We start from the raw sequence: 27097 nt of genomic DNA, 5'->3' as shown, positions 1-27097 counted from the left end.
ATATTGGTTTGGATAGCTCAGTGGTTAGATCACCTGACTAGTAATACAGGGGTCTCAGGTCCAATTCCTGGTCCAGTCACATCATGGGAACGAAGGGCCTTGGATTCGATTCCCGGTTCAGCCACATCTTCTTTTCCTTCCCATTTACATTTACATATCACAGACTATCCTTGACAATTCAGTTTGATATGATTACACTTTGTTTATTTTGTAGGACGGTGGAGATTTAGATAAGTGGTGTGAAGTTATTAATGGTGAACAGAAGACTGTGACCTTGAATCTGAAAATCTGTGATGAAGACTGGACGTTTGGGGTCACTCTCTGTTACAGTACTATAAAGCTAAGTAAGTACTCAGTAATAGTGTAAGACTGAACTCTGTATCATGTTTATCTAATATATACATTGTAAAATCAAACACATATTGAAGGATATAATTCACAAACAAAATAATATTCTGTTAAATTCACAAACACAAGTACATGTTACACATCACAAACAGAGGACTGTAATGTACACAGGGCTGTAATTAACACAGGGCTGTAATTAACACAGGGCTGTAATTAACACGGGAATGTAATGTACATAGGTCTGAAATTAACAAGTAGATGTAATTAACAAGCTGATGCAATTAACAAATAGAAGGAATTAACACAGTTCTGTAAATTACACTGTGTTGAGTTGTGTAATTAACGCTGTGTAGAGCTGTGTAATTAACACTGTAGAGCTGTGTAATTAACACTGTGTTGGTAGATGTAATTAACACTGTGTTTATAGATATTGGATTTTCTTCACTTTAGCAGTGCCCCACTCAGCCACAAAGAGGTTGTCTCTGATGTCCACACATAAACCCCATGGAAACTTTAAACCACAGTGAATGTAACGGAGGAACTGTCCGTCCTGATCTAGGATGTGGATACGGTGATTGTGATAGTCTGCTGTCAGGATGTGACTCTGGCTGTCTGTAGTGATGCCGACTGGATTAAATGATTGCTTGGTATTGGAGGGATGACCAGTGTATCTAAATCGGAGATTTCCTGACTGATTGACCACCACTACTGCTCTAGCTCCCCAATCAGCCACACAGATATCCAGGTTCTTGTTCTCACTGATGTATTTACTGTAAACACTAGATGAATAGAGAGGACGCCCCTGATCATCAAACTGAATACTTTGTTTTTCTGTGGAGCCGGAGTAACGCACGACTTTGGATTGTTTTCTATCATCACTGTTCATGGTAACCAGGAGATGGTTAGCCGCGGTACAGCAGACAAAGCGAGGTCTCCACCCCTGTAGTGTGATCACGGTCTGTATCTGTTTATTCTTAATTAAGTTCACAGTGTTATTACTACTGTCAGTATAAACAAGATCTCCGTCCCGTGTCACTGCTATGTTCCCTGGTGCGTCCCCCGACTTGGTTTGTATTGATGTCAGTAGTTCACTCTGGAGGTTGAGAAGCTTCATGGTTTTGTTTGTCCCGCATGTCCAGACTTGATCTTCACTCAGACGGCTAACACTGTATAGTTCGTTACACCCAGTGTCTATGGTGGCGGTGAGGCGCGGCTCATCAAGCAGTGGTTTGACTGGAGGAGACGATACAGCTTCTGCTGACTTCATTGTGTCGCCATGTTCTGTGTTAATGGATAATGGCGACAGAGAACCAAACATTTCATTGAGCTGATCTTTGTTTATTTTCTGAGGAGAGAAACTCGGTAATGTAACTCGGACTGTAGGCGGCAATGTTCTAAATTCGGAATTCCTAGATTTGTAAGTAGAGGTTAAGGAGACGTCGTTTGATTTTAGCATTAATTTCAAGTCGGACATGATCTGTTTGAGTTCCGCCATTTTCTGTGTGATTTCTTCTGTATTTTTATTTAGCGCGTCCAGATGTTTAGTTTTCATCTCCGTAATGGCGGATTTCCGCTGGTTGACAATGGCGGTAATCTCCCGGTGTATGGCTTCTCCTTGTTGATCGGCGGCTGTTGTCAGTTTCCCGTAATTCGTTTCTAACTCGGCTTTCTCACTTTGGACATTAGACACCATTTTTTCATATTGGGGATAAATTCTTGTCTCCAATTCTTCTAGATCTTTTTGTAAACTTTCTGTTTTAGCGCCGAGTTTTTCCAGAACATCTGATATATCGTGACCTTTATGTTTACCTGAAGTGACGCAAGTAGAACAGACAGGAACGTCGCATTTTTCACAGTAAATTTCACAGTGTTTATCGGCGTGGTCTGGACATTTTGGGTAGTTAGGAGTAGACTTTTTGTGTAGAAAGGGGACGACTTTGTGTCTTTTAGACGAGTCTGAGACATGCTTTACTGCACAGTTAACGCAGAGATTTATATTACAAAGTTCACAGTGACTCTGTAGGGGGACAGTTTCACAGAGGTCACACAGTAGGACTCCCTGAACACTGCGCCGGGGATGCATTTCTGATGGCGGGATCACACGAGAAGTTTACTGTTAATTAAATAAAAACAGAATTTCATTTAAAGATTGTGATAGATTACAACAATTAACGAAATAGAATTATAGCATGATATAAAACACAGCGGTCATTACTATAATAATAATCTAGTCTCACCTGAAAATCCAACATGGCCGCCCTGTTCTTTCGACCTTCCGTCTAGTCCTGAGAATATTAAATACCTGTGCGGCGTGTCAGCCTGTATACACTATCTACGTGTTATCGCTTGAGTAAATATATAAGTTTTAAAGTTTGGTTTGACCTAGCTAGTTTATGTTGGGTAGTTTTGCTAACATTTACGTCAGACGTAAATTAAGATTTCCTTTCATTAAAAAAATGGAATCTGCAAACAATGTATAGATATAACTTATTTGATTATATCCCTTTTTGTATTGAACTCGGCCTTTTGTACAAATATAATCATATCTATAGTTAAAAAACGATTAGCAATATTCATTGGAAGGGGGGGGGGTCATGCAGCAGACCCCTGTTTTTGGTACTCAATACATATTTGTGTTTTGATATACTTTTTTTCTGTTGTAGAATGAGTTGAGTGGAATAATGAACTTCCAGATGTCTATGTACACGTGTATGAATAAACTCTGTTGTACTCGCGCGTGCGAGCTTATCCTATATAATGTGTTCGAGTTTTATTTCCTTAATATTTTCGGATTTGTTGAATTAGTGCAATGGCGGATCAAGGAATTTTTGAAAGTGGGGGGTCTAGCTACCATTATTTTTGGTTTTCAATGGAAGGAGGGGCCCACTCGCAAAATGCGTTAATTAATGAAGTCTTTTGACGAGGTGGGGAGGTGTCCAACTCCCAGACCTCCTTCTGGATCCGGCACTATAGTGAATTACAACTCCCAGACCTCCTTCTGGATCCGGCACTATAGTGAATTACAACTCCAATATTTTAAAGGTTAACCTTCCTTTTTAAATTTGAAATCAAATCTGAGTACATGTATAGCGATAACAATGGCTAGAACTGGGGGAACAAGCAAATTAATAAGACATTTTCATGTATGAAAATCGTCTCAAGATCCTCCTAAGATATTATATACACAAGCAGAAGATGTAAATGGGAGGAGAGGGGTGAAGAGTAGCTAAAAGATCATGACCCCTTCCTTCACAATTTCATATATGGCAAGGAATAAGGACTCTGTTTGAAGGTGATACTTTTGTACCCTAGGTTACATGCTATAAATGTCTATACTAGAAAGTTACAGAAAGGGTACAGTACAACTCATATGGAAAATGAAAGTACACATTATGATAGGTGACTGTATTATGTAACCTGGGGTACAGTGGTTACATTCAGTAGGATGCAGCCGATTGGTCAATGGTCCCATGCCCTATATATACCCAGGGGTACAGTGGATACATTGAGTGTCAATTGGATCGGATTACCAGTAGTTACTTGTGATTATTACCTTAATTGCTACCTGAACAATCAAGTACATGTAACAGCTGTGTTCTTCATCTGCATCCATCTATCTACATTGTGAATCAACTGTGGAGTTAATTCTAACATGGGTCAGTTCTTGCACTCTATTTGCAGTAATTAAAATATGTATGTAAAAAAATTAATATATAATATTTAGCTTGAGTTAATTCTCTTAATTAATGATATATATCCATACAGCCATCGCTGTAAAAAATTCCCAAATCAAGCATAATCGCCTAGATTTAAATATGTTATTGATATTTTTTTGTACCATATATAACATTTTTCATGAGTCTTGAGTGAATTCTGCATATATTTTGAAAATTTCATAATGATGAAAATTACTTGTCAAAATTTTGTGAAGTTTTTAAAATATGAAAGTTTTACATTAATGTATATATAGTGATATATAAAAGTGAGGAAATGTTATGATCCTTGAGTGTAGATGTATATTTTATTACAACTTCCAGTCAAGAAATAGCATTGTATATAGGCTATCTAAGCAAATTACAAATTATTGGAGTGCAATTAATAATTAATAATTATAATTTTTATTCATTTCTCTGTAAATGACACAGACAATTATAAAGCCGGCATATTTTAGATATACAGTAGTAGGATTTCTTCTTTCACACCTGTTGTACTTCAAAGGGTACACCTGTCTTTGAAGGGAGCAAGGTATTAAAGCAGAAAATCCTTGCAATATGCAATACAATATACAGAGTCCTAACTGAAGCCAGGTGTGTGTATATATGTAAAAAGATCAAAGGAAAGGTTATTAAGGATAATACAAAAAGACCCCCCCCCCCAAAAAAAACCCAACAACAATGAAACAAACTAACTAAATGTTTACAATATACTAAAATTGATTTGTAGGAAACGATGTAGCAATCAAAAGACAAAGGTGCCTGGTGAAATGTCACATTTGAACTTACGTCTTACAAATTTCAATAAATCTGTATGAAAATGTGATTTTCAAATAGACTTTTGAGTGACAATGTTAGTGGTTACCCTGTGTGGTTTCTTTTACCGACTTTTGTTAACAGTCTTTTACACTGATCATACATGTATGCCTTCTTTTTATAAATGACACAAAATATTCTTTCACAGAATATTCTTTTCAGGGTTGTATCTATAAACAGCCTAACATCGATATGAGTATTCAATGCAGGGCATCATTAACATTAACATTTCAGCCCTATGCTAGTACAATTATCTGCGAGTACAATATTACAATGACTGTATGAATTCCTCATTTTAACCCGATTTACTGTGTAGACTAGGTAATAGTATGAATATACTCATTTTAGGTACTGCGCATGTATATTCATATTCCTAATCATCCCTTATTTTCAATGTTTTTTCAGAAACTCCACAGAAGAGACGGACACTGAGGGATGTGAAGAAAAGAGACCGGACACCAAAAGCAAAAAGGTCACTATCCAAAGCATGTGAAGGAACACCATCCAAGAAGATAGAGTCACTGGTTAGCACAATGTGGAAAAAAGAAGCCATTACCGCTGAAATTTCAGAACTCAGACGAAAAATGTGTGAGCAGATTCACCTACTACCACTGAATTCCAATGAAGACACAATAAGAGTGCTTTCCCTATACTTCATCCCACCCCAATAGGCCATCCTTTCAAGTGCCATAAACCATGTGCCTGCTAACTTCTTAAACAGCACAATGTTGATTTTAAATAATTATATATGCGTGTCAAAGGTCATAGGGGAAAAAACGACGTAATCATGGACGCAGCCTTTTGACAAATCAACAATAGTATGCTTTTCCCCCCAAAGTTTTTAATGATTTATCTCTTATATTATGATAGAATTTGTTTATATAATAGATAAAGAGGACCAAAGGTTTACTTTAGCATATCTTTTATGGAAAAGTTCCTTTCTAGAATTTCTATGAGAAACTATTTATTGGCACTAAAGTTGCTTTTCATACCCATGTTTGAAGATTCTATTTCATAATAAACAATCATTTTTACACTAAAAATCTTAATTCTGAATTGTACAAAAATGTAAAATTTCGATAATAGAGTCTACCCCTCTACCGACTACTGGACCCATTGTATTGTGATGTTTTTAGGGACAGGGGGGTATTCATTATTAATGGTAATTTTACAAAGAAAATAGATTATAATGCATTACAACAAATCACGGCAGTATTATCCAGGCACATCATAGCGTCCCTTATCAAAGGGAGGGGGGGGGGGTTACAAAATATAAATATTGACAACTACTACGATCTATATAGATAATATTTTTAGGAAATTTTACAAAAAGGGGGGGGGGGCGAGATTATACGCAAGACGACAAATTTTGAAAATCACTTGTAGTCTATATAGTTAGTGAAAGTCGGGAATAATTCAGGGCTTTTCCAACCCCCTTCTCTCCTTACACTCGTCAAATAAACCTCCATCTCTTTACATTCGTCTAATACAAACCCTCCTTTCTTAGAATCGTCAAATCCCCCCTCCTTTTCCTTACACTTGTCTTACACACCCCTTTCTCCTTACACTCGCAAAGAGAAGTCGGTTGTTTAAATCAGATTGCTGAAAATGGATTGACTAACAGTTGGGTATTGGGTGGTGAACTTAAATTGCCTGGTTTATAATTAGTATCCTTATTATTTGCAATAAAGTTTCTAGCTTTAATATATATATAGGCCTACATATGTTATACCTAAAAGTGAACTTTGAACTGGTCATTTGCCAAAGCTAGAGATAAATTAAATAATTGTGTAGACATCTCGGGTTTTTTTTTTTAAAATTGTCAGAAGCTTATAAGATTTAAAATCATACGAATGAAATATATCTCTCACTCTGTCTCATGGGCAAGTAGAAGAAATTTATAATTGGGAAAAGAATATCGTGCGGATAGGAGCTCTAATATAAGCGCGACCGTCGTGCGAATATTGAAAATGATTGGCACGACAATGATGCTGATAGACACTTTAAAAAAAAAACCCAACCAAACAACTCGTAAAACTTACTTCAATCCAAACTTCAAAATCCTTAATTGTGTGAGGGGTGACTTTAATCCACAGGCACTTGTTTCATACATATGGGCCCCCTCCTTAATAATTGTGGTATTATTAAGGAGGGGGCCCATATGTATGAAACAAGTGCCTGTGCTTCACCAGCTCAAATTAAACAAATGTGAATGAAACATTCTAATCTGCAACTCTTAATGGTAACTTTAAAGTGTATTTTTTACGAATGTTATATTTTTATCATCTTACATGCTTAAACAAAGTATGTCTCACCTACAGGCACTTGTTTCATACATATGGTCCTCCTCCTTAATTAAGGAGGGGGCCCATATGTATGAAACAAGTGCCTGTGGTCTCACCCGTAAAATGTTGGTGAGCAGCCGTCGTCGTTCGCTGTTTCACATTGACAAAGGACCCGGATGTAAGATTTTTCCCCCCTATGACCTTTTGACCTAGCATGACGTTAGAGTGTGCAAAACACCTATTCCCCTCTGTTGATTGGGGGTGGGTGTAAATGTAGTCCGGGACATATGTCCCGCGATGTCCGATATTGATATTCGCCGATTTAACGTTTTATGTTAGTTTTTCTTTAAATATCGTACTAAATGTGTTTTAAGACAATCACCAAGTGTCTTCATTGTGAATTTGATGTATGAAAATTCCCTGATAAATGACTTTTATTTATTCTTTTGGGTGTTAAAGTAGTCCCGAAAATATTACGAAGAAAACGCATTTCCGGTTTTTGTTTTCGCCTTGTTTATGCACAAAACATATATAGCCTTTACGTATTGTGTCCTGTTGATAATCATAAGACACCCTTATTTCTAGTTATTTTGTCTGATTAAACAAATTAATCTGATAAACGGTTTTTAAACTCATTTTTCCTTCGGGACATCGCAGCTAATTGGGATATTAATTTAAAAACCGGACTGAGATGAAAACATTAAATCCGCATTCAGGTAAGGGCTGGTAATAAGGCGGTATTTATCATTAATATTTATAATATAATATATCACTTCGTTACAAACTCAAAATAATCTAGCAACAATGCTAATGTACATGTATTTCATAGAAGTTATAATTAAATGTAATGTAATTTATATATAATATCGTGGAAGGATCAATAATTGAACAGCTATTGCATGGGGGTTGTTGGCCGTAAGTTAATAAGACATGTAAAGAATGTCTAATTTAATTACGTTGTCCAGTTCTTGCTATATATAACTGGAAAATCAACAAGCATATTGTTCACACCTTTTAATTTTCAATATTGGTGGGGGGAAATTCGGCACCCAATGACGTTAAAGAATTTGGCCATTCAATTTCAATGCTCACCATTTTCATATGTGTGTATCTGCATTATAATTGATTTTGGTTGATTTAGAGAAATGGTGGTCGCCAACCTTTGTCTACCAAAGTAAAACAGGGTTATCAATTTACTTCTCATCGTTAAATCATGTGCGCGCTTCTGCATTTGAATAATTATTTTAGATGATCATTAATCTTGATAGCAGCTCTCATTTAATGTCAATAATTAGTAAAACCATGTATATTGATTAATAGTAATGCTAGAATTTAGTATTTACCTTACACACTTTTAATAATATTGAAGAGAAAATTTCAAATATTTATATTCATATTCGCTTCAAAATGATACATGTCAATATATTCCATAGAGAGGACAGCTGAATATTCAACAAGACATATCTTTTCATTATTTATTGACATATTATTACTGATAATATTTTGAATATACCAATTATAATCAAACTTTCTTACTAAACGTACTCTTTAAAACACTTGCCTAGCTATTCATAAAACGGGTTCAAATTGTCACTTTGTTCCGGTTTATTTTTACACTCTTTCGTATCGGATCAACCATCGAAGCGATGTCCCATAGAAAGAAGGACGAGCATTCATATAATAAGTGGAATATTTAATAAATCTTTTTGTTGTGATATAAAACAATATCCAAGCAAAATCAACAGCCAAATACAACACATTAAAACTTTATATTAATTATGAACAAGGCAGAAACAAAAACCGGAAATGTGTTTTCTTCGTAAAATTTTCGGTACTACTTTTACACCCAGAAGAATAAATAAAAGTCATTTATTAGATAATTAGGGAATTTTCATACACCAAATTCACAATGAAGACACTTGGTGTTGTCTTAAAACACGTTTAGTAAGATATTTAAAGAAAAACTAACATAAAACGTTAAATCGGCGAATATCAATATTGGACATTGCGGGACATATGTCCCGGACTACATTTACACCCACCCGTTGATTGGTCAGCAAATCGAAGTGATAATATTCAAAGTGTGTGTGACGGTACATACAGTCGTCCGGTGTCGCATGATTTAGTTACGGATAGTTTAGAGTTTCCATAGAAACGCTAAATACCTGTAATTTTCGTACTGGGTTATAATTTATGTTCCGGTTCGCCTAGGTTTAGTTCCGGTCATAATAACACTTTTAGAAATATGAAATGCATGTATGTTTACGTACATTTCTTGTGGGTTTTATTTCTTTCATCGGGTTATACAATAATCAAAGACGAATATCACTAGAGCCGGATCATTTATACGTATAACTTTGTGTTTTGTCAGATCAACATTTGCTCGAAGGTTGGTGAACTTTAACTGACTGTTGACTTGCTATTAAACAATCAGATAGTGTTAAGTTGAAGTTAACTGTCAGTTAAAGTTAACTAACTTTCATGCAACAGGTGTTTATTCTTGTTTTATTATTCCATTTTATTATTATTTTATTATGGAGGTTTGATCTCCAATTCAAAGGTCTTAGGATCGTGAACTGGAGGTGTGAAACCTGTAGATAGAGTTGTTCCATGACCCCTACAATATGTACCGACACAAACCCTTATCACTATTGGCAGACTTGCTCAAGTCTCTGTCTTTAATAATCAGTGCTCTCTTTAATACTTTTTAATAATGCCAAACATATGTTTGATGACATTTATAAGAATGGTAGAGAGCAGAGATTTAGCTTTCTAAAACACAGTACAATTGGGATGAAATTATAACGTAATACAAACAACATAGATTTGAAGAAGTCTACATTATTAGATGTGCATAGAGCATCAGGTACTGATCCACATATCTCGAGTAGGAATGAGACTTATTGAACTAAGTTTTGATTTTTATCTATATATTTTTTTCAAATCTAGACTATATACACAAATGTATGCACTATTTTTCTTTTTTATTAATTAAGATATGAGTACGCGTGAGAGAGAGAGAGAGAGAGAGAGAGAGAGAGAGAGAGAGAGAGAGAGAGAGAGAGAGAGAGAGAGATCGAGAGAGAGATCTATGACACTAGTACTGTACATGCATGTTACTAAGAAGTAAAAACAAAAGATGCATACACTTAAAGCGCTAGACAGTGGTTTGTTAAAATGATGATATATATATTTCAAATAGAAATTTATCAATATATAAAATGAAACAAGTCAAACATGTAAAAATTTAATGAGATTAACAAAAAGACGACCACGGCCTCCATTGAAAATGATATTGGAATCTTACAAAAATTCCAAATAGTTATTCGCATTAAACAATTCACCATCTAACCACAGCTAAATATTCTCTACAGACCCCCCCCCCCCACCCCCGTTCTCATTTATCGCAATATAAATGATAAATTAACTGGCGGCCTCCAGATAATAAGTGGCGGCCGCCAGTTAAATAAAGTACATGGCGGCCGCGACATAAATTAAATGAATTAAAATAATAATCAAAATAAATTAAAGACCCCACTTTAAGTTAACGCCCCCAAATTTTACCTGTGTCGTGATCAATGATAAGCCGCCGGTCAATCAAACTTTTAACAATAGAGCCTAGGTTGATTGACGTTTGCAGAGACTGGGGTCTACAGCTACCCGAGAAAGATGTTTTGATAACAATCATGGCTAATGATGACCGGCAGTCTTCAGATCTTGAGGAAAGCCCCAGTATACCTGAGTTTTGATAGCTTTGACTCGCACCTAGAATATTTTAATTTCTAATGCTCCTTTACAATGCAATTTATCACCGTATTTTCTCTCTCCATCTTTATACATGTATTATAGATTAAACACTTAAATAACATCTTCTTTAGTGCTATTCATACTAAATTGAAAGTATAAATAGATATTTAAAAAGAACAGGTAGTCCTTTACCAAAATTGCGAATTTGATGATCCCAGGAGTAGGGGTTTTTGGTATGAGGGTGGGGCCAAAGTGGTCAGTTATTAAATGGTGAACAATAGACATTTTTAACTTCCTCTTGATAACTATCATTCCAATTCTTTTCAAATTTGGTATGAAACATATTTGGAACAAAGGGACCATAAATTGTAAATTTCAGGATTCCTGCACCCCTGGGGCCTTAAGGGCTGGGCAAAAACTGCCCAACATTGACCAATTTTCAAAAAATCTTCTTCTCAAGAACTTCACACATGTAAGAAAACCTAAATGCATAGTGATGTAGAGCAGGAAAGTCTCTACCAAAATTATACATTTCATGATCCTTGGGGTAGGGGTTCTGACCCCATGGCGGGGCCAAACTTGGTATATAGTGTTTATGTGAAAAACATTTAAATAACATCATCTTTAGTGCTATTGATACTAAATTGAAACTAAATGGATAGAGCAGGCAGTCCTTCACTAAAATTGTAAATTTGATGATCCCCAGAGTAGGGGTTCTGACCCCAAGGTGGACCAAACTTAGTATATATGTATACTATTTATGTGTAAGTTGGTTGTTACTGTATAAAATCTAAATGCATACTTAGGAATAGCAGAAAAGGATGTACAAAAAATTGTGAATCTTAAAACCCAGGGTTATGACTTTAGCATGGGTCCAAATTAGTCAAAGCTTTTGATGTTTTAATGTTAATACACCTATTATTTAAAGCCTTTCATCAGTGAATGCACTTTTGAGGGCAGTGAAGTTTTCAGAACATGTCTTTTTTTAAACTGTTGTTGAACATTAGAATTTAGCTTAGATTTTCAGAACAGGAATTTGTTTCTAGATTTCATGGCCTGTGAGAGTAGTGTCAATACTTTTTCACTAGTATTCAGGTGACCAAAAAGACCTGTGGGCCTACCAAATACCTGGACTACTAATGCTTATAGACTTTGATAAGGCTTTTGATACTATCTCATGGAATTTATATCTGACACACTTGATTTTTTTAACTTTGGAACCTCAATCAAAAACTGGATAGAGACTTTTTATAGTAATATTAAATCCTGTGTCATACAGAATGGAATTATATCTAATTATATCAATCCAGAAAGAGGTTGTAGACAAGGGGATCCTATATCCCCATATCTTTTCCTGTTGTGTGTAGAAATTTTGGGTATTTTAATTCGTATAAATAAAGATATAAAAGGCATAATGATAGATGGAGAAGAGTTCAAGATTTCACAATATACAGACGATACATCACTTATCTCTGATGGATCACCCGAATCTATGGACGGAATACTTAAGGAATTAGACTACTTTGCAAGATTATCAGGGCTTAATTAGAATAAATTTTAAAAAAACAAAAATGATATGGATTGGTAGTAAAAAATTCCCAAGGGATGTATATCATCATTCTAGGTGGAAGTTTGAGGAGAATAACACCACTTTTGATCTTTTAGGGATTAAATTTTCATTGGATTTAAATAACATGATCAATCTGAACTATCTACCAAAATTAAATGATATAAAAAAAGTATTAAATCAATGGAAACGACGAAAATTAACTCCCATTGGTAGAGTAACTGTAATTATAAAACTCTAATTACTTGATAAAAGTCAAAGGGATCCACTACAGCTCATTTTCATATTCTAATCAAGTATTTTTTTTAAATCATGTATCAATAAAATGATAAAATCATATTGATACTGTCAATTTATAACATTGAATGCATCAGTGTGCTCTAGCTCAGCTATGCTTTGAAGATCATCCGGAATTCAAAGGTTTCGTCATGCTTACTTGGACATTTTATCTCACGTGATTTAGAATGACAGCTAATTTGTCATGACATTGTAGAAACTTATTTAAATACCCCTTAAGGAATCCACACTTACTTTTCATATAATAAAGAAATTATAAATCATCCCCCTAACGGAAACCATTCCATATCCCTATTGTTAAACAAACACATGACGTGTTTGAGATAAACATAACACTTACTTTTAAAGACCTGCATGTGTTTCCCATAGCTCTTGGTTACGGTCATACTGATCCACACATAAATTTTAATTCGCGTGTGAGTTGTATCTCGTTATTCTCACTTAGTGTGTCAAAATACTGGATCTACCTATTTTCGCTTTCTCTCACTGGAGGGCAGCACTATTCCTGGTCAGTGGTCATGCGTCTGAACATTATTGTTGGAGGCTCAATATTTTTTTGCAAGGGCCGTTTGAAAGTATTAATTTTCGCATTTAAACGAGAATTTTCAACTTTAGAAATGTTTCAAAATTGCAAAGTTCATACCTTCAATAATGCAACAAAATTTTAGAAAGCTCTAGGAAAGTTGTCATTTTGTGATTTTTGGGCAAAATGAGCTGTATTATCTCTTTGAAGAGTAGTAAAATCTCAAGAAGTTAAAAATCACGAATAACAAAGAAAAGACTGTAGTCAACAACCATGTGTAATTAACTCTCTGCATCAAATGTGGACATTTTATTAACACAGGGTATTCTTCTACTGAATCAACTAAATTTGATTTAACATATATTATTTTCCAGATGTTTTAACAAAAAATTGGGCACAAGTTCCTAAATCTTAAAATATCCTCTCCAACTCAAGAATTCAACGTGAAGTGATTGGTCAAATAGAATTGTACAAGGTCTCTGGGATTTAGTAAAATGATTCACCATTCAAAAGTTATCAGCAAGTTGAAGTTCCAATAAAGGTTTTGCTGCTGGAGTGCATCTTTAAGGTCAAGGTCATAGTATTAAATATCATTTTATCAAAGGGTCTTGTGATAAAGAATCTGATATACAAAATATGAAAGCCCTAGCTTAGATAGTTCCGGAGATATGACCTTGATGAGTTTTTTTTAAAAGTTGGTCAAACTCCAAAGCCAATGGCACACTTAGTAAAAACTTTGATAGCTAAAAATGTTTTGTCACAAGAAATGCACACATAAAATATGAATGACCCATCACTTACAATTTAAAAGTAATGAGCAGCAAGGTTCAAGTTTTACCTGAAGTTTTGAAATATGATACAAGTCAAACTTCAAGATCAAAATTGCAAAGACAATGGTGTAAAATGAATGGTTCTGTCAGAAGGAATCTATATACAAAATCTAAAGGCCATACTTTAAATAGTTCAGGAGATACTGTCTAAGTTTGGGTTTCTTTAAAAATAATCAAAGGCTAAGGTTTACGTCACAAGGTTGAAATCTCTGGTAATGTCAGGAAGGTCTTTTTACATAGAATGCTGATATATGAAGTATGAGAGACATATGACTCACAATTCAAAAGTTAGTAGCAGTGTTAAAGTAGGGGGAAGATATACAGAACAGGACAATATGCCTCCCCCTCCCCAGCTATAGTCGCAGGGGTATAAAACACTTGACTCCGCACACCTGCTACACTTGAAAATGATTTGTTTAAGTGAATTATCTGCACTATTTAAACGTGTTTAAACGTGTCTAGGGAGGTGCCGTTGACCACCCCTGGTTGTGCAGGTTGTCCTGCCAGGGGCGAAAAGAACCTGGGTTGTGTGCATCTTTGAGGGCAAAGACAATTTAAGGAGGGGAGGAATGTAGTAATTAGGGCTATAAGGACCGTGGATATTGGCCTGGATAGCTCAGTGGTTAGAACACCTGACTAGTAATGCAGGGGTCCCGGGTTCGATTCCCGGTCCAGCCAAAGATTTTCTACTCTCTCCTCTATATACTACATTTGGAAACTAATTGTCGCAGGGTCGCTGTTTTGTTGCAAACAACACAAAACTGGGTCGGTCTCAGACAATTATTTTATTATGCCCCCCTTTGAAAAAGAGGGGGCATATTGTTTTGCACCTGTCGGTCGGTTGGTCGGTCTGTAGACTATGTGTTGTCCGCTCAATATCTTGAGAACTTGATGATAATGATATTTCATATGTGGATTAGTTATGAGTAGAAGAGGATCCCTATTGTTTTTCAGGTCAAAGGTCAAGGGTCAATCTACTCTGGACATAGGAATATAATGTCCGCTCAATATTTTGAGAACCCTTTGCTTGAAAGACATCAAACTTGGCACACTGGTATATCCTAAAAAGTAGATGACCCCTATTGATTTTGAGGTCATATGGTCAAAGGTCAAGGGTCAAACTGGGCATAGGAATATACTGACCATTCAATATCTAGAGAACCCTTTGCTTGACAGACATCAAACTTGATACACTGGTACATCTTCAGGAGAAGATGACCCCTTTTGATTTTGAGATCACATGGTCAAAGGTCAAGGGTCAAACTTGACATGGGAATATACTGTCTACTCAGTATCTTGAGAACCCTTTTCTTGACAGACATCAAACTTCAGGGCTTGAAGCTAACTTTTTATGTCACCAGTCCAGCCGGACTGATGGGGTATAATTTTAACCAGTCCGCAGAAAAAATTACCAGTCCAACAGAGTTTTCCAGAAATAATCAAATATATTTTGTTGATATCATTAAAATGAAATTTAACTCATTATGCCTTAGACAATATTGTAACACTTAAATATGGAATTTATATTTACGAATCAGATTCGTCCGGTTGATTAAACAGATGGAAGCATGCCAAATGTGTATGAAATTTCATATTAAGTATATTTTCCAAAATGATGCTTTAGAAAAGTAACCAGTCCCATCAGACTGACTAAAACAAATGTCAGTCAGTCCGCCAGACTTTTAGCCAGTCACAGACTGACGGACATATGTTAATTTCGAGCCCTGAACTTGGTACACTGATACGACTTCAGGAGAAGACGACCACTATTGATTTTGAGGTCACATGGTCAAAGGTCAAGGGTCAAACTTGACATGGGAATATACTGTCTGCTCAGTATCTTGAGAACACTTTTCTTGACAGACATCAAACTTGGTACACTGATACGACTTCAGGAGAAGATGACACTTATTGATTTTGAGGTCGCGTGGTCAAAGGTCAAGGTTTAAACTGTACATAGGAATATACTGTCCGCTCAGTATCTTGAGAACCCTTTGCTTGACAGACATCAAACTTGGTACACTGGTACATCTTCAGGAGAAGATGACTACTAATTATTTTAAGGTCACATGGTCAAAAGTCAAGGGTCAAATTGGACATAGGAATATACTGTCCGTTCAATATCTTGAGAACCCTTTGCTTGACAGACATCAAACTTGGTACACTGGTACATCTTCAGGAGTTGATGACCCCTATTGATTTTTAGGTCACATGGTCAATCCACTCTTGACATAGGAAGATAATGTCTGCTCAATATTTTTAATTGATGATACTACTCTCAATTAAATGATGTGTGTGTGTATAACCCTTTTCAATTTTGCTCCATGGGGGAGGGGGGGGGGGGGCATATGTGTTTTACAAACATCTCTTATTTCAATAGAAGGGAAAAAAACCTAGAAAAAATATGAAAACATACTCACAAACATGCACACAAGACAATAGACATACATAAAACACAAGACGTAAACTAAAAGACATTTAAACATTTACGATAAACGATAATATTAATACGACTGCCAGTATAATTAGATATATTTAACAAGTAAATGAATTACAAGATAAATGTAAATCTTACCAGGCATCCAGTATTATAAATGAAAAATATTTAAGTTACATCAAGTGAATCGATATTTTAGCAAGACTGTCCAATATAACCGTATTGGTACAAGGCTTAGAGTGGGGATTTTGGCGGGGTTTCTAACTTTATTTAGTGCACGGGTTAGTAACACATGCATAATTAATTAGTATTCGGTAAAATCCATTGGTCCGCAGTATTATGAACTCAGACCACTAGTCAGTCAAATGTAAAGTTGAACTAAAAATAGAAATAACTAGACACGATCTCGTTGCGAGCAACGAGTAGGTCTTCCGTCCGATTTGTTGATGCACTCGGAGTTAAAAAAAAAAAAAAGACAAATGAGTCCCAATTTAGTTTCCGACTTTAAGACACTTTAGATATAATAAATTTTTCATATCATAAGCTTCTGAAGCAAAGTTGCGGTGAAATTCGTTTGAAATTCGATTCTCCAGGCGAGCCATAAGGCCCGCGGGCCTATTTCTTGATGTCATTTGTTAGCCCTCTATAGACTCAACAACTTTAGTTCTATATGTCTTTACAAAATATTTACCTGTAAAAAGTTATTGAGATCGACCGATATCGACAAAAAATCGACTCTACAGGCGAGCCATTAGGACCATAGGCCTATTTCTTGATATCAAACGATAGATCTCGATAAACTGAACAACTTTTGTTCAATATGTCCTTACAAAATATTTACCAGTTACAAGTTTTTGAAATCGACTGATATCGACAAAAATCGACTCTACAGGCGAGCCATGAGGCCCACAGACCCATTTTTTGATATTGATCGATAGGTTATGACACATTGAAGAACTTTTGTTCAATAATGCTTTTCAAAAAATATGTCGTTTTAAAGATATGAGGCGTCAAATATTTACGATTTTGGCCCTTAAAGTCTCTAATTACGTAACATATGACCTACTTTTTGATTTGATAAGATCAAGCTCGTTGAGATGAACATTTCCGCTTCTACAACTTATTATAAAATATTAATAGTTTCTGAGATATTCTCAAACACATTTGGACCCTTCTGAACCCCTAATTTAAAGGGCCAGCTCGTTTTGCTTGATATCGTAAGAAAGGCCTTGTCATTTTAAACATTTTTTGCTCAACAAGTATTTAGAAATTCTTTACCGTTCTCGAGTTATCTCTACAAGAAATATTTAGGGGCCAAACTGTAACTCCCTAACGGGGCCACATAGAGAAAAAACGAAATGTACATATTGTTTAGATTATCATTCTGAACAACTTTTGTTCAATAATGCTTTTCAAAATATTTGTCGTTTTCAAGATATGAGGCGTCAATTATTTATGATTTTGGCCCTTAAAATCCCTTATTACGTAACATATGACCTACTTTTTGATTTGATAAGAACAAGCTCGTTTAGATGAACATTTCCGCTTCAATGACTTATTACAAAATATTAATAGTTTCTGAGATATTCTCATAAACCTTTGGACCCTTCTGGGCCCCTAATTTAAAGGGTCAGCCCCTTTTGCTTGATATCGTAAGAAAGGTCATGACATTTCAAACATTTTTTGTTCAACAAGTATTTAGAAATTCTTTACCGTTCTCGAGTTATTTCTAGAAGTAATTTTTAGGATCCAAACTGTAGCTCCCTAACGGGGCCACATAGGGTAAAAACGAAATATGCATATTGTTCAGATCATCATTCTGAACAACTTTTGTTCTTTATTGCTTTTCAAAATATTTGTCGTTTTCGAGATACAAGGGGTAAAAAATTTATGGTTTTGGCCCTTAAAATCCCTTATTACGTAACATATGACCTAAATTTTTATATGAATAGATTTGTATTGTTGAGATGAACATTTTTTGTTCTTTGACTTATACCAAAATATTAACGATTTTTGAGATATTTGATCTAGATTTTGAGCCCTTCTAGATCCCTAATTTAAGGGGCTAGCCCCTAAATCTTGATATTTTCGAAAAGATCTCGTAAATGTGCACAACTTTTGTTCTACATGTCTTAACAAAATATTTGCAAGAAAAAAGATATTGGAGATCAAAGGTCAAAAATCGCCGAAATCGGCGAAAAATTTTGGCATCCATTTTTTCAGGTCCAGGCGAGCCTTTAGGCAAATCGCCTCCGGTAAAATCGAATCCCCCACAAATCTTCTAAAATGTTTACTCTATCTTGTGTAGAAATTTCAAGACTCTAGCTTCAAAACTAACGGAGGAGATGTGTGGACAACAAGGCCCTTCAAAAAGTCACTAAAAGAGAGATAACTCCTGACCGGAAGTGACGTCAAGCACGAAATTTTGCAAGCAAAGTCTCGTCACCAAAAGACATCTTTCCTGAAAATTTCGTGAAAATCGATCGAGAAATGGCTGAGAAAAACGCGTGTACTACCAAGGAAAATAATAATAATAATAATAATAATAAAAATAATAATAATAATGAAGAAGAAGAACGCGAACAATAATAGTAAGGTCTTCCGCAGGAGACGGAAGACCTTAATTACCACCTGTACAATACAAAACGTTCACACCGACTCTCGCATACTTGAAAAACCAGATTGTATTCAATTGGCTATGCGCGCCAATATGAATACTGATATAATCATAGCGCATAAATATATTTTAAATAAATTGCAACTCTGACATTAACATGACTAATCATGACCTTGCTGTTTTATAGATGAATTTCAAAAACATTTCCCTACACATTCCCTTAAAAACTTGTGTCCATTATTGTGGTTCACCGCCGAGGTCTAAATTTAAATGTTAAACAAGATGCAATCAATCATGTGAACAAACATGGATTCCCTTTACCTAAGGATGAATGGTACCAGTTTTGATTGGATTTGGCCAAGTGGTTGTGGAGAAGAAGATGATAATGTAAAAAGTCAATAACAACAGATAAATTTCAATTGGAAAAGCTCACTTTGTATTGTGGACATTGGCCTGGATAGTTTTGTGTGTTTAGAGCACCTGACTATTACATATGTAATACAGGGGTATCGGGTTTGATTCCCGGTCCAGTCAAACCATAGATATTGTTTTGGATAGCTCAGTGGTTAAAGCATCTGCCTATTACATATGTAATACAGGAGTATCGGGTTTGATTCCCTGTCCAGTCAAACCATGGATATTGGTTTGGATAGCTCAGTGGTTAGATCACCTGACTAGTAATACAGGGGTCTCAGGTCCAATTCCTGGTCCAGTCACATCATGGGAACGAAGGGCCTTGGATTCGATTCCCGGTTCAGCCACATCTTCTTTTCCTTCCCATTTACATTTACATATCACAGACTATCCTTGACAATTCAGTTTGATATGATTACACTTTGTTTATTTTGTAGGACGGTGGAGATTTAGATAAGTGGTGTGAAGTTATTAATGGTGAACAGAAGACTGTGACCTTGAATCTGAAAATCTGTGATGAAGACTGGACGTTTGGGGTCACTCTCTGTTACAGTACTATAAAGCTAAGTAAGTACTCAGTAATAGTGTAAGACTGAACTCTGTATCATGTTTATCTAATATATACATTGTAAAATCAAACACATATTGAAGGATATAATTCACAAACAAAATAATATTCTGTTAAATTCACAAACACAAGTACATGTTACACATCACAAACAGAGGACTGTAATGTACACAGGGCTGTAATTAACACAGGGCTGTAATTAACACAGGGCTGTAATTAACACGGGAATGTAATGTACATAGGTCTGAAATTAACAAGTAGATGTAATTAACAAGCTGATGCAATTAACAAATAGAAGGAATTAACACAGTTCTGTAAATTACACTGTGTTGAGTTGTGTAATTAACGCTGTGTAGAGCTGTGTAATTAACACTGTAGAGCTGTGTAATTAACACTGTGTTGGTAGATGTAATTAACACTGTGTTTATAGATATTGGATTTTCTTCACTTTAGCAGTGCCCCACTCAGCCACAAAGAGGTTGTCTCTGATGTCCACACATAAACCCCATGGAAACTTTAAACCACAGTGAATGTAACGGAGGAACTGTCCGTCCTGATCTAGGATGTGGATACGGTGATTGTGATAGTCTGCTGTCAGGATGTGACTCTGGCTGTCTGTAGTGATGCCGACTGGATTAAATGATTGCTTGGTATTGGAGGGATGACCAGTGTATCTAAATCGGAGATTTCCTGACTGATTGACCACCACTACTGCTCTAGCTCCCCAATCAGCCACACAGATATCCAGGTTCTTGTTCTCACTGATGTATTTACTGTAAACACTAGATGAATAGAGAGGACGCCCCTGATCATCAAACTGAATACTTTGTTTTTCTGTGGAGCCGGAGTAACGCACGACTTTGGATTGTTTTCTATCATCACTGTTCATAGTAACCAGGAGATGGTTAGCCGCGGTACAGCAGACAAAGCGAGGTCTCCACCCCTGTAGTGTGATCACGGTCTGTATCTGTTTATTCTTAATTAAGTTCACAGTGTTATTACTACTGTCAGTATAAACAAGATCTCCGTCCCGTGTCACTGCTATGTTCCCTGGTGCGTCCCCCGACTTGGTTTGTATTGATGTCAGTAGTTCACTCTGGAGGTTGAGAAGCTTCATGGTTTTGTTTGTCCCGCATGTCCAGACTTGATCTTCACTCAGACGGCTAACACTGTATAGTTCGTTACACCCAGTGTCTATGGTGGCGGTGAGGCGCGGCTCATCAAGCAGTGGTTTGACTGGAGGAGACGATACAGCTTCTGCTGACTTCATTGTGTCGCCATGTTCTGTGTTAATGGATAATGGCGACAGAGAACCAAACATTTCATTGAGCTGATCTTTGTTTATTTTCTGAGGAGAGAAACTCGGTAATGTAACTCGGACTGTAGGCGGCAATGTTCTAAATTCGGAATTCCTAGATTTGTAAGTAGAGGTTAAGGAGACGTCGTTTGATTTTAGCATTAATTTCAAGTCGGACATGATCTGTTTGAGTTCCGCCATTTTCTGTGTGATTTCTTCTGTATTTTTATTTAGCGCGTCCAGATGTTTAGTTTTCATCTCCGTAATGGCGGATTTCCGCTGGTTGACAATGGCGGTAATCTCCCGGTGTATGGCTTCTCCTTGTTGATCGGCGGCTGTTGTCAGTTTCCCGTAATTCGTTTCTAACTCGGCTTTCTCACTTTGGACATTAGACACCATTTTTTCATATTGGGGATAAATTCTTGTCTCCAATTCTTCTAGATCTTTTTGTAAACTTTCTGTTTTAGCGCCGAGTTTTTCCAGAACATCTGATATATCGTGACCTTTATGTTTACCTGAAGTGACGCAAGTAGAACAGACAGGAACGTCGCATTTTTCACAGTAAATTTCACAGTGTTTATCGGCGTGGTCTGGACATTTTGGGTAGTTAGGAGTAGACTTTTTGTGTAGAAAGGGGACGACTTTGTGTCTTTTAGACGAGTCTGAGACATGCTTTACTGCACAGTTAACGCAGAGATTTATATTACAAAGTTCACAGTGACTCTGTAGGGGGACAGTTTCACAGAGGTCACACAGTAGGACTCCCTGAACACTGCGCCGGGGATGCATTTCTGATGGCGGGATCACACGAGAAGTTTACTGTTAATTAAATAAAAACAGAATTTCATTTAAAGATTGTGATAGATTACAACAATTAACGAAATAGAATTATAGCATGATATAAAACACAGCGGTCATTACTATAATAATAATCTAGTCTCACCTGAAAATCCAACATGGCCGCCCTGTTCTTTCGACCTTCCGTCTAGTCCTGAGAATATTAAATACCTGTGCGGCGTGTCAGCCTGTATACACTATCTACGTGTTATCGCTTGAGTAAATATATAAGTTTTAAAGTTTGGTTTGACCTAGCTAGTTTATGTTGGGTAGTTTTGCTAACATTTACGTCAGACGTAAATTAAGATTTCCTTTCATTAAAAAAATGGAATCTGCAAACAATGTATAGATATAACTTATTTGATTATATCCCTTTTTGTATTGAACTCGGCCTTTTGTACAAATATAATCATATCTATAGTTAAAAAACGATTAGCAATATTCATTGGAAGGGGGGGGGGGTCATGCAGCAGACCCCTGTTTTTGGTACTCAATACATATTTGTGTTTTGATATACTTTTTTTCTGTTGTAGAATGAGTTGAGTGGAATAATGAACTTCCAGATGTCTATGTACACGTGTATGAATAAACTCTGTTGTACTCGCGCGTGCGAGCTTATCCTATATAATGTGTTCGAGTTTTATTTCCTTAATATTTTCGGATTTGTTGAATTAGTGCAATGGCGGATCAAGGAATTTTTGAAAGTGGGGGGTCTAGCTACCATTATTTTTGGTTTTCAATGGAAGGAGGGGCCCACTCGCAAAATGCGTTAATTAATGAAGTCTTTTGACGAGGTGGGGAGGTGTCCAACTCCCAGACCTCCTTCTGGATCCGGCACTATAGTGAATTACAACTCCCAGACCTCCTTCTGGATCCGGCACTATAGTGAATTACAACTCCAATATTTTAAAGGTTAACCTTCCTTTTTAAATTTGAAATCAAATCTGAGTACATGTATAGCGATAACAATGGCTAGAACTGGGGGAACAAGCAAATTAATAAGACATTTTCATGTATGAAAATCGTCTCAAGATCCTCCTAAGATATTATATACACAAGCAGAAGATGTAAATGGGAGGAGGGGGGTGAAGAGTAGCTAAAAGATCATGACCCCTTCCTTCACAATTTCATATATGGCAAGGAATAAGGACTCTGTTTGAAGGTGATACTTTTGTACCCTAGGTTACATGCTATAAATGTCTATACTAGAAAGTTACAGAAAGGGTACAGTACAACTCATATGGAAAATGAAAGTACACATTATGATAGGTGACTGTATTATGTAACCTGGGGTACAGTGGTTACATTCAGTAGGATGCAGCCGATTGGTCAATGGTCCCATGCCCTATATATACCCAGGGGTACAGTGGATACATTGAGTGTCAATTGGATCGGATTACCAGTAGTTACTTGTGATTATTACCTTAATTGCTACCTGAACAATCAAGTACATGTAACAGCTGTGTTCTTCATCTGCATCCATCTATCTACATTGTGAATCAACTGTGGAGTTAATTCTAACATGGGTCAGTTCTTGCACTCTATTTGCAGTAATTAAAATATGTATGTAAAAAAATTAATATATAATATTTAGCTTGAGTTAATTCTCTTAATTAATGATATATATCCATACAGCCATCGCTGTAAAAAAATTCCCAAATCAAGCATAATCGCCTAGATTTAAATATGTTATTGATATTTTTTTGTACCATATATAACATTTTTCATGAGTCTTGAGTGAATTCTGCATATATTTTGAAAATTTCATAATGATGAAAATTACTTGTCAAAATTTTGTGAAGTTTTTAAAATATGAAAGTTTTACATTAATGTATATATAGTGATATATAAAAGTGAGGAAATGTTATGATCCTTGAGTGTAGATGTATATTTTATTACAACTTCCAGTCAAGAAATAGCATTGTATATAGGCTATCTAAGCAAATTACAAATTATTGGAGTGCAATTAATAATTAATAATTATAATTTTTATTCATTTCTCTGTAAATGACACAGACAATTATAAAGCCGGCATATTTTAGATATACAGTAGTAGGATTTCTTCTTTCACACCTGTTGTACTTCAAAGGGTACACCTGTCTTTGAAGGGAGCAAGGTATTAAAGCAGAAAATCCTTGCAATATGCAATACAATATACAGAGTCCTAACTGAAGCCAGGTGTGTGTATATATGTAAAAAGATCAAAGGAAAGGTTATTAAGGATAATACAAAAAGACCCCCCCCCCCCCAAAAAAAAAAAACCCAACAACAATGAAACAAACTAACTAAATGTTTACAATATACTAAAATTGATTTGTAGGAAACGATGTAGCAATCAAAAGACAAAGGTGCCTGGTGAAATGTCACATTTGAACTTACGTCTTACAAATTTCAATAAATCTGTATGAAAATGTGATTTTCAAATAGACTTTTGAGTGACAATGTTAGTGGTTACCCTGTGTGGTTTCTTTTACCGACTTTTGTTAACAGTCTTTTACACTGATCATACATGTATGCCTTCTTTTTATAAATGACACAAAATATTCTTTCACAGAATATTCTTTTCAGGGTTGTATCTATAAACAGCCTAACATCGATATGAGTATTCAATGCAGGGCATCATTAACATTAACATTTCAGCCCTATGCTAGTACAATTATCTGCGAGTACAATATTACAATGACTGTATGAATTCCTCATTTTAACCCGATTTACTGTGTAGACTAGGTAATAGTATGAATATACTCATTTTAGGTACTGCGCATGTATATTCATATTCCTAATCATCCCTTATTTTCAATGTTTTTTCAGAAACTCCACAGAAGAGACGGACACTGAGGGATGTGAAGAAAAGAGACCGGACACCAAAAGCAAAAAGGTCACTGTCCAAAGCATGTGAAGGAACACCATCCAAGAAGATAGAGTCACTGGTTAGCACAATGTGGAAAAAAGAAGCCATTACCGCTGAAATTTCAGAACTCAGACGAAAAATGTGTGAGCAGATTCACCTACTACCACTGAATTCCAATGAAGACACAATAAGAGTGCTTTCCCTATACTTCATCCCACCCCAATAGGCCATCCTTTCAAGTGCCATAAACCATGTGCCTGCTAACTTCTTAAACAGCACAATGTTGATTTTAAATAATTATATATGCGTGTCAAAGGTCATAGGGGAAAAAACGACGTAATCATGGACGCAGCCTTTTGACAAATCAACAATAGTATGCTTTTCCCCCCAAAGTTTTTAATGATTTATCTCTTATATTATGATAGAATTTGTTTATATAATAGATAAAGAGGACCAAAGGTTTACTTTAGCATATCTTTTATGGAAAAGTTCCTTTCTAGAATTTCTATGAGAAACTATTTATTGGCACTAAAGTTGCTTTTCATACCCATGTTTGAAGATTCTATTTCATAATAAACAATCATTTTTACACTAAAAATCTTAATTCTGAATTGTACAAAAATGTAAAATTTCGATAATAGAGTCTACCCCTCTACCGACTACTGGACCCATTGTATTGTGATGTTTTTAGGGACAGGGGGGTATTCATTATTAATGGTAATTTTACAAAGAAAATAGATTATAATGCATTACAACAAATCACGGCAGTATTATCCAGGCACATCATAGCGTCCCTTATCAAAGGGAGGGGGGGGGGGGTTTACAAAATATAAATATTGACAACTACTACGATCTATATAGATAATATTTTTAGGAAATTTTACAAAAAGGGGGGGGGGGGGCGAGATTATACGCAAGACGACAAATTTTGAAAATCACTTGTAGTCTATATAGTTAGTGAAAGTCGGGAATAATTCAGGGCTTTTCCAACCCCCTTCTCTCCTTACACTCGTCAAATAAACCTCCATCTCTTTACATTCGTCTAATACAAACCCTCCTTTCTTAGAATCGTCAAATCCCCCCTCCTTTTCCTTACACTTGTCTTACACACCCCTTTCTCCTTACACTCGCAAAGAGAAGTCGGTTGTTTAAATCAGATTGCTGAAAATGGATTGACTAACAGTTGGGTATTGGGTGGTGAACTTAAATTGCCTGGTTTATAATTAGTATCCTTATTATTTGCAATAAAGTTTCTAGCTTTAATATATATATAGGCCTACATATGTTATACCTAAAAGTGAACTTTGAACTGGTCATTTGCCAAAGCTAGAGATAAATTAAATAATTGTGTAGACATCTCGGGTTTTTTTTTTAAAATTGTCAGAAGCTTATAAGATTTAAAATCATACGAATGAAATATATCTCTCACTCTGTCTCATGGGCAAGTAGAAGAAATTTATAATTGGGAAAAGAATATCGTGCGGATAGGAGCTCTAATATAAGCGCGACCGTCGTGCGAATATTGAAAATGATTGGCACGACAATGATGCTGATAGACACTTTAAAAAAAACAACCAACCAAACAACTCGTAAAACTTACTTCAATCCAAACTTCAAAATCCTTAATTGTGTGAGGGGTGACAGGCACTTGTTTCATACATATGGGCCCCCTCCTTAATAATTGTGGTATTATTAAGGAGGGGGCCCATATGTATGAAACAAGTGCCTGTGCTTCACCAGCTCAAATTAAACAAATGTGAATGAAACATTCTAATCTGCAACTCTTAATGGTAACTTTAAAGTGTATTTTTTACGAATGTTATATTTTTATCATCTTACATGCTTAAACAAAGTATGTCTCACCTACAGGCACTTGTTTCATACATATGGTCCTCCTCCTTAATTAAGGAGGGGGCCCATATGTATGAAACAAGTGCCTGTGGTCTCACC

At 35.8% G+C, this 27097-nt stretch overlaps 1 protein-coding gene and 1 long non-coding RNA gene across 2 annotated transcripts; one reads left to right on the top strand and one right to left on the bottom strand.

Moving 5' to 3' along the window:
- Positions 1–374: 374 nt before the first annotated feature.
- Positions 375–22531, bottom strand: LOC125654341 (tripartite motif-containing protein 3-like). Its single transcript, XM_056143439.1, has 3 exons — positions 22403–22531; positions 20611–22278; positions 375–1609 (listed from the first exon to the last, which is right to left on the bottom strand). The coding sequence occupies exons 2-3, from the start codon at positions 22246–22248 to the stop codon at positions 770–772; spliced, it is 2478 nt and encodes an 825-aa protein (XP_055999414.1). The 5' UTR covers positions 22249–22278; positions 22403–22531; the 3' UTR covers positions 375–769.
- Positions 1227–3103, top strand: LOC125654355 (uncharacterized). Its single transcript, XR_008796663.1, has 2 exons — positions 1227–1304; positions 3012–3103. It is a non-coding gene; the product is annotated as an uncharacterized LOC125654355 (long non-coding RNA).
- Positions 22532–27097: the final 4566 nt, after the last annotated feature.

The sequence above is a fragment of the Ostrea edulis genome, chromosome 7 (genome assembly GCF_947568905.1).
Source record: "Ostrea edulis chromosome 7, xbOstEdul1.1, whole genome shotgun sequence".
Taxonomy (NCBI): Eukaryota; Metazoa; Mollusca; class Bivalvia; order Ostreida; family Ostreidae; genus Ostrea; species Ostrea edulis.
This window is presented reverse-complemented; position numbering and strand designations above follow the sequence as displayed.